General features: G+C 39.1%; 1 protein-coding gene across 3 annotated transcripts in view; it reads left to right on the plus strand.

Annotated features, from left to right (window-relative positions):
* pde5a (phosphodiesterase 5A) overlaps positions 1-4,645 on the plus strand; it is a 129,632-nt gene extending 124,987 nt beyond the window's left edge. For all 3 annotated transcript variants that reach the window (XM_023346291.1, XM_023346290.1, XM_023346293.1), the window contains 3 exons: positions 3,044-3,118; positions 3,229-3,312; positions 3,413-4,645. In XM_023346291.1, coding sequence (XP_023202059.1) covers positions 3,044-3,118; positions 3,229-3,312; positions 3,413-3,532 — 279 coding nt within the window. In that variant the 3' untranslated portion in view covers positions 3,533-4,645. The remainder of the gene's footprint in view (positions 1-3,043; positions 3,119-3,228; positions 3,313-3,412) is intronic.
* Positions 4,646-9,185: the final 4,540 nt, after the last annotated feature.

A 9,185-nucleotide genomic window follows, 5' to 3' on the forward strand; every position in this document is an offset into this window, starting at 1 on the left:
AGAAACTGTTTCTTGTCAATGTTGTATTTAGCAATAAGCTGTTGAATTAGGGGTGCACCATTCCCTTAATTTTGGGAGATCGGCCGATTTTTACATGCGAAGCTGATCTTATCTACCAATGTTACCAACCTCAGCAAAGGTCTAAAAATCAACCACTGTGTTTTTCTTTTCTCCCGTGAGAGAAGTTTTACTGACAAACCAGCCAACCAGGTCATGTCTGCACATTTACAGTTAACAATAGGTACCCCATTGTTGCCAATTCAGCAACATTCTTGATATATTGAGCAACATCTCAGACAAAAAACGGGTATCGGCCAAAATAGGAATTGGTAAGTTAGGCTTTTTGAAAGATTGGTAATCAGCGATTGGCCAGAAACTGCAATCGGTGCACCCCTAGTTGAAATGTTAAGAAGTTATGCTTATCAGGAATGTGGTGGAGGTATGTAATGCCTTTTTTCTTCCATGTAGTTCTAGACAGGATCATTTATTTGCAGTGAAATCTGGATTACTCTAGTTGTGGGTGAGAATATAGAGTTTGTTATTTTATTGCTTTTCTACCAAGCTGTCAGATTTTTGGCAATTGCTGGATTTTTGAAACAGTTGTGATGTCTAATTGTGTTGCTAATGAATGGTAGGTCTTTTATTAATATGTCTATGCAGTTTGATCCAGAAAAGGGATGGAAGTGATGGGTTGAGTGCATCTATTTGATGAGGTATTGTAATTGGTTAGCTAAGTAGTAATGGTGAAAATTTAGTGCTTCTAGGCCACCTTGGAGTTTTATTTGATGCAACATTGCACCAGGATTAGCAGAGCTTGCCAACTACTGATGCCATCCAGGACATGTTACTGAGGAATATTGTCTCTGTTGCCCATAAATTGAACTGTGAGCATGACCCTTATGATGCTGTTGATCAGCGACAGTCTTCAGATACAACATTTATTGAGCTGTATTTTTCTACTGAATTTGAATTGAAATACTTGCAGAAATAGTCAGTACTATGTTTCGGTTTCTTTGTATTTGGTTTGAATCATACAACTGATCACCTTCACTGTCATTATAAGTTTGAGTTTGAGCTTTTTCACCACCTCTGACCTCTACATCTCATAACTGATGTGCCCACACAAGCATCTGTTAGATGCAGTGATTCCATTGATTTACTGTTAGCTTGTATGCTATTAAATCACCTGTACACATGTTGGATTCACCTCTAACCTTTGTTGACAGCAGTGAGGCTGGCATCTTTACCAATGTACAGAATCTGTCTGACAGCAGCTGAGCTTCCTGTGTTGGCTGTTTCCTGTTTTTATCTCTCTTAGCTCTGACTACTCGGTTCATCTCTGTTTAGTAGCTGACAGTGTAGTCCTCATGCACTCAGAGCTGTGTCCCTATTGTTTCATCTCCCTGGTGCTCTTCGTTATTCTGCTCCTCATTAGGAATGGAAGGCTCAGAGGGAGCTCAGCACTTCGACATGTTCTTTGTGTGTCCATAATTGAGTGCTCATTAATAAAAACAGCTGTGGCCTCCATCATTAGATTGCATCTCTGAGGAAAACATGCAACGCAATAAACATGCATACACATGCAAATGATCTGTAACATGGAAACAGCAACAGACAGGATGGCATCTTATGTGGGTCTTAGTAAGAAACAACACGTCACATCTTCTAGGACTAAAGGAAATGGTTTACTTTAAATTTCTTAGCAAACATTACCTTATGTTAAGACAGACTGAAAGCTTGTCTTAACATAACAAACTATATTGTATCCTAATAAAATCTGGTGTTGCTCAACATCACTGTGCACTATAGATATTTTGCAATGAACTGTTTGGACTGCAGTAGACGTTAGCTAATAATGTCAGAATGAAGAGAATGGAAAAGAAAAAGAATACAATTGGTTTCAAGTTGTTCTCCTGAGTTTCTATGTCCCTGTACTAATTGCATCATTTGTTTGTAGAACGTGGCAATATTACCATGTGTTCCATGTGTTCATACCATGTGAATACCATGTGTTCAAGCCCTCTGTGTAATTAATTTAGTTTAGCTGCTCTCTACATGGGGTCTGTTTGCAACAAACCCAAAGCAGAAAGACATTCCGTCAGTTTATTTGTCATTAGATATTTTGATTTAAGTCATGTCATCAACACAACATTCATCAACATTATCACATATCGCCCAGCTTTCCTAATATTGCATAGCCTTAATACAAAGCTGAGGGCCACACATGCTAATAAAGGTAGAACTAAATCTTCTTTTAGCGCTTTTGCTAACTGTTTGTTGCACTTGGTTTCCCCCAAATGTATTTTCCAGATAAATTCTAAAGTGCTAATTTTCTTGGCTGCTAGTAAACTTGTAGTTGAATAAAGTCCAGCATGCTTTGGTGTTTCAGTTATCTACTGACAGTAGAGAACAAAATATAAACACTAATATAATATCTAAGGGAATACTAGGACATGTAAATTAGACTTGGTCATTGATTAATGTGGACATTCTCCACATTGAATGACTCCTAAATCTTTCTGTAAATCTCATTGTTTTGATGCAGACATGGAAAGGTGTTGCTTTCATTGACACAAGTAAATAAAGACTTCCTGGATGTTGTTTTTTCTGAGCTATAATAAGATATTACTCAGCCAGAGTCCTCCTGCTCTGTTGCTCTGAGGCTTGATTACCAACCCATGGAGCCCTGCAGGTGGCGTCAGTATTCACTTCCACAGAGTAATGCTGATTGGAACCTGAGGCTGTTCTCTGTAAGCACAGACTTTTGACATAGCAGGACTTAAACCTGCCTATTGGCAGGTTTATTGTTTCTGTCTTTGTATTTCACTTTTTGTTCTTTTAAAGTTTGACAGTGTTAAGAAATATTTTTCATTTAGAATACCATGTCATTGGGAGCTTCATTAAAATGCCAGATGTGACGCATCATCAGTACAGTAGCATTTGGGGTTTCCAGCTTCAAACACTGGAATAAGCCTAAAAAACAGTTGTATTCATTTCTGTTTTGGCTTATATGTGTGTGCAGTCAAATGTTGACTTTTTGCAGATCGCAGAACTTGTGGCCACTGAATTCTTTGAACAGGGGGACAAAGAGCGTCGGGAACTGAACATTGAGCCTATTGTAAGAAGACAAATCATAACATATTGGAATTTATTCTGTCATATAACTTAAACTGCCAAATAAAGACACTACAACTTTTGCTTATAATCATTTCATGCCTTTTACTTCAGGATCTTATGAATCGTGAGAAAAGAGATAAGATACCCAGCATGCAGGTTTCCTTCATTGATGCCATTTGTGTTCAGCTATATGAGGTAATTTGGACCCAACTGTTTCTGTCTTTTCCATCTAGTGATTAAAATGACTTTCAGACAAAAGCCACCCCGGCATTTTCTATCATTGTTGTTTTCACAGACCTTGGCTGGCTTATCAGAGCACTGCTGCCCTCTGCTGGAAGGGTGTCAGAAAAACCGGCAGCATTGGAAGCATCTGGCTGAGGATTGTGAGAAAGGCCTGGTCAATGGCCTGGTGTGATCCAACTACAGTTTGGCTTCTGGAAAAACTGCAAATTCCAGGACTTCTTCCTGTGTCTCCCAGACTCACTAAACATTCATAAGATTAGTATGGTACTACAGACATGTTTTGTGGACTATGGGACTTTAACCATTTCTGAAAAGGGAAAGCCACCATAAGGTCTCAAATCTTATGTGGTTCTCACCAAGCAGTTCTTCCCACATCTGTCACTGCAATCATGCTATCCTCTCAAAGCTAAATGTTCTGGTGTGTTCCATTTATCTTGGAAGTCGGATCTAAGATATGAGAACATAGGCGTAACTTCCTGAAGGCCTGGTGTGGACATGTCCCCATCAACTCTGGCCTGAGGGGGACAGTCCCCCCCAATATTTCCTACACATTTTTACTTTATGTGCCTGCATATACTTGTGGACAGTAACTTGGCAGCAGCTGCGATCTGTGTATAAAATATTAACAGCCAGTAGGCGACTGCTTTTTAAAATTTCATTGTAAAACATAAATGGCAAGTCCGGTCAGTGAACATCACAAGACTTGCAGTGCGCCACATGCGCTATTGGTTTGCATTGAGCCTGCAATATCGGTGGTCGGGGAAATGACAAAGAATCTGAAAAAAGGACACAGTGTTTTGCTATTAATTGAAAACTCTATGACAGCAAGATAACAAGGTCCAAGAGAATCACATTTCACATGTCAGTAAAAAGTTTGAATTAAAGTGAAAAGTAGGTTAACTATGTGTAACATGCCCAAGCTGCATAGTTCAGTGTGTTTCGGTTCAGTTAGTACAAAAATAAATCAACCCACACATCTACTTTGTGGCAGATTATCAGTAGAGCAGGTGTTTAAATTAGCTAATCAACCACCACAAGTGTTGAGGCAATTACTTTTTAATGATCGCAAAATAAACAGCAAGCCTGAAAATTCAAAAAACAGAAATCTGTAGCGGGCTGAATGTTTTGGTATTTCTTTGTGTGGGAATTTTTTAGTGTGTTTTTTCTTATTTTAATTCCTAATACACTTGAACTTAATCTTTGCTCCTTCAACTCCTGGAGCTGTTGTTTGAAAGTTGCCTTGGCAACGGGTCTGTGTGTGACGTTAAGCTGACAGAATGGAAAAGAAAAAGAATACAATTGGTTTCAAGTTGTTCTCCTGGGTTTCTACGTCCCTGGACTAATTGCATCATTTGTTTGTAGAACGTGGCAATATTCAAAGCAATCATAAAATAGGATAAAATATTATATAAAGCATAGGAGTCAAAATTTGTTACATTTTAAACCATGGCTCCTACAGTAGCAATTAGGTCAAATTAAATTATTGGCCATTATAAAAGAGAAATTTATTTAATCCTCTACTGCATCTTGACAGAACTGACAGAAACAAAGTTGTTTATATATCTACATTCAGAGAGAATACATAATTTACATGTCCAAACATCGGCACTTTTTTTGCTTCTTTAATTTAAGCCACATTTTAAGAAAATTGGTTCAGCAATATGGGGGCTATGACCTTTTTGTAACAAATTCCTGCAGTTGCGGTGAGGTGCAATGCTGGTGAGGCACTGACTTAATCCTAATCAGATATACAAATGTAGACCACCTGCATGTTTACATAAGGAAATTTCATGCATGCGGACAACAAAACTTGGAAATTTAAGTATTAATTTTGTGTTGTGCTCCACAGCAAAGGGGGAAATTGTTGAAGTACAACTCAAAACCACGTTTTTCTCGCTTTCTGCATTGGCCACACACACACACACACACACACACACACACAGACTTGTTGCCATAGCAACTGGCAACAATGCCCCTAAAAAAAAACGCTCAAACATTTCCCACACAAAGAGCAGAACATTCAGTCTGTTGCAGTAGTATGGTTTTAGGCTTAATGTTTATTTTGCGATTATTAATAAGTGATTGCTGTGGTAACAGAAGATGACTATAAATATATTGCTGCACTTTACTGTATGGCTAGTTCGCTGTTACCATCTCTTACTCTGTGGAGTCACAATGTGTGGGATCATGAGCGCCCTCTGCCATGAGGCCAGAGAACTGCCTGCCTCGCCTCGAATCTGTTCTCTGCCGTTTCTGATCGCTCATCAGCACACGAAACATGTTACACACACAGTTGGTGACAAAAAACACTTTACATTATATACATAAGCTAAATTATGGAAAATCAGTTCATACATTAAATGTTTTTTAGCCATTTTATTGGCGACGTTTAGACAAGAGGATCATGGTCCCATAGAATGGCAGCCAGTGCAGTTAGCGAGAGGTTGATCAATCTCAGGTGAGGCTCAACTCACTGCTGCCTCACCTGCTTTGCTTCCGAGCATTTGAATGGGAAAATGCAAAAATTCAGTGAATTCAGTGATTTTGAAGAAAAAATAATCAGAATTGGTTAAGCTAAATAAAAAATAAAGACTTTACAGTACATACCGCGGGGTAAAAATAGCAATATATATTATTTTATCATATTTTTCCATTATGGCAAGTGAGTCTCTGCCTCACTTGCCTCCTCTGACCACACGTCACTGGATTCCTTCTCATCCTGCATTGGAACAGTAAGTGGTTTTGTGGACATGACTAAAATGGCATCTGCCGTTAACAAGTCACTAATAGTCGATGTTCAATCCAGTAATATATAGAAAATATAATTTAATTTCCCATTGGGATTAACAAAGTATTTTTGAATTTAAATTTGAATTGAATATATCAATGGTCCCTCTATAACCCAACTGCCCCAAACAGGCCCAAAAAAGTCCCACTGAAAATGATGAGCAGAGAAACAGATGTGTCTTGCAGTGGCGGTTTCTGATATGGGCAACTGCCCAGAGTGGCATTTTGTGGGGGAAGGGACACATGAGTTGAATTTTGTAATTGTTTTCAACTATAGACAAGTACTGAGCAAATATACAGACTGCTGAGCTGCAGCAGTGCAGACAAGAGGTTGGTTGTACTCTGGACAGGTTGCCAATCAGATCACAAGGCAACATGGAGACACAGGGCAGTCAAATATGCACACACATCAAGGGTGGGCAAACTTTTTTGGCTCAGGGGCCACATCGACTTTTAAAATTTGACTGCCGGGCCGGGCTAGCACCAGATGCATACATATTAAACATTAGCATTAAAAAAGCATTACAGTTTTAATACTTACATTCACTTTTAGTGGGAACAGTTTTGTTGATCTTCCTTATTTGCCAGTGCATCAAAGTCAGGTGTTAGTTTTGTTGTGGCAATTCTCTGGACAGATCTGAGGTTTTCATCACTCAGCTGAACTCTTTAAGGTGTTTTGTTCATCACACTAAAAGTCTGTTCGAAACACGTAAGTAGAGCCAAACACCACCAGCAAGCTCTGTGCCATCTTCTGGATAATTGGAAATTTGGCTGCACTTTATGAAGCATAAAACCCATCCAGTTTAAGAGAGTTGAACTTCTCCTTTAAGACAGAGTCACACTGGAGATCAATCAATTCCAACTGCAATTCCTGAGGTGCTGTTTCAGGGTCTTTGTGTGAAGGGAGATGAAACTAGCTGCCATTCTCAGCGCGGTAGACAATCGTCCTTCCATTGACTGGTTGTTAGCATAATTAGCATGCTTGGAGGAAAAGTGATAAGGCATACAGCTTTTGACCGGACTTCAGTGAAAAAATATTTAGTTATCCATTCCTTATTGAACACTCGACACTCACTGTCAACTTTTCTTCCCTTTGGCCCACTCATTGTTGCAGAGTTCACAGCAGCAGCAGCAGAGTAATAACAGAGAGAAGTCCGAGGTCCACAAAATCAAGTCATGTATCACTTCGCCTAAAGCGCCCCCTGGTGGAGCGCCAGGAATTACAGGATTAGACCAAATGAATGAGTCATGATTATATGATTTGATTTGGGCAATTCCGTACCAATCTTCAGTGGGACAGATTAAAAAGACCATGTGGCAAAGGGGCCATAGTTTGCCCACATTTTTCAAGATAATACTATACTCAATTCCAACTTCAAAGATCAAATGGAACACACAGTTACAATATACGCACACTAATGGATGAACAGGGATAATGTTGATCTGTCTGGGTACAAAGCAATAATGAACATGTATACTGATTTAATGGTAGTATGGTGTAATTTCCCTTTTAAAACTAAAGACGAATAACTGAGAATGGAAATGCTTATATTCTTACTTGAATTAAGCCAATAGCCAAAATTCCACTGATTCATCAGGGTTTAATTTTCTGTCATCTGTGAGGGTTAATACACTTAAACAGCAGGTGAGTCTCAGAATTAACATTGTCCCATTGCCTGATTATTGCACCAGCAGCTCACATAATCCAAATTTAAACTCCAACAACAAACTGGAGACAATGATGCATGCATCAACAACTGTGAAATCAGTGTTGGCAACACTTACATTGTCTTTCTCTGTCATTCTCAGGAAACATTACCAAGTGCAGAAAGGAGCCTCTTAGGCTGCGTTCACACTGCAGGCTGAAGTGATCCAATTCCGATTTTTTTGATGTAATGCGACCTGTATCTAATCTTTTTATGACAGACTGAACAGCACAGGTCGGACTCCTTTCGAATGTGACCCCTATCTGATACCTATGCAATTCAAATGTGGCCTAACGTCCAGGTCGCATTCATCCGAACTGAACGTCACTGATACTCAACAAATCTCCCTATTCTGCATCCTGATATGCGCAAGCGGGAAGAAAAACAACAACCATGACAGACTATAATGAGGGTTAAGTTGTTTATATGCTGCTCCGGTTGGACAACAACTTCAAATTTACTATTGCATCCTGATATGCGCATGTGGGACACTTTCAGGTCATTGCCCGTTCACGCTGCAGAATATATACAGACCGCATATGTGTGGCAGTGTGAAGGGCCCTGGCATAAAAATTCAATTTGACAAAAAATCTGAATTGGGTCACTTCAGCCTGCAGTGTGAAAACAGCCTTAGTCTCCTTTCTGCGCTAAGTGACTTTCACCGTTAAGTCTCACCTGCACAATTATGGTCATTATGGTGGTTGGACACAACAACATCCCAGTGGGATAAACTTACTGTGTACTTTCAACCATGTCACAGATAAACTTGTTAGATATCTCTGTTCATACCACACACAACACAAAGGTTTGAGTCATTTATACTGTTTCACTCACTGTCGTTACTGTTGCATATTTATTTTGTTTTATATATTTATTAAAGTTTCTACATTGCAAGATGAAGCGTTTCTTAGGAGCACTTGGTTGTCATAGGAATTGCAGTTTTGCTAATAAACTTGCTTTACTTACTGGACCTTTGTAAGAAAGAACTGACGAATGAGATTTACTCAGTGTCTTATATCCATATGACAGTTACATTTATTTCCCTCAACATTTCAGCCATTAAAAGGACATTTAAATGCTCTAGAAGTTTCCACTGCTGGGTTTTGGTACAATAGGACTAATCCACAAGTAAATAGTTTCTCTACAGCTTCAACACATTTTTGTTGACCAACCAATCACAAACTGCATTTACAGGATTATTTTTTCCCTGCAGAAGTGACCGCCATCAGCCAGGGATGTGGGTAATATCTAGCTAACAATGTGAAAGGGTATATTTATAGTGGACCCCTGTCCATTTGCGCATATTTGTGAATTTACTTATTGATTATTCAC

Source organism: Xiphophorus maculatus, chromosome 14 (genome assembly GCF_002775205.1).
Source record: "Xiphophorus maculatus strain JP 163 A chromosome 14, X_maculatus-5.0-male, whole genome shotgun sequence".
NCBI lineage: Eukaryota > Metazoa > Chordata > Actinopteri > Cyprinodontiformes > Poeciliidae > Xiphophorus > Xiphophorus maculatus.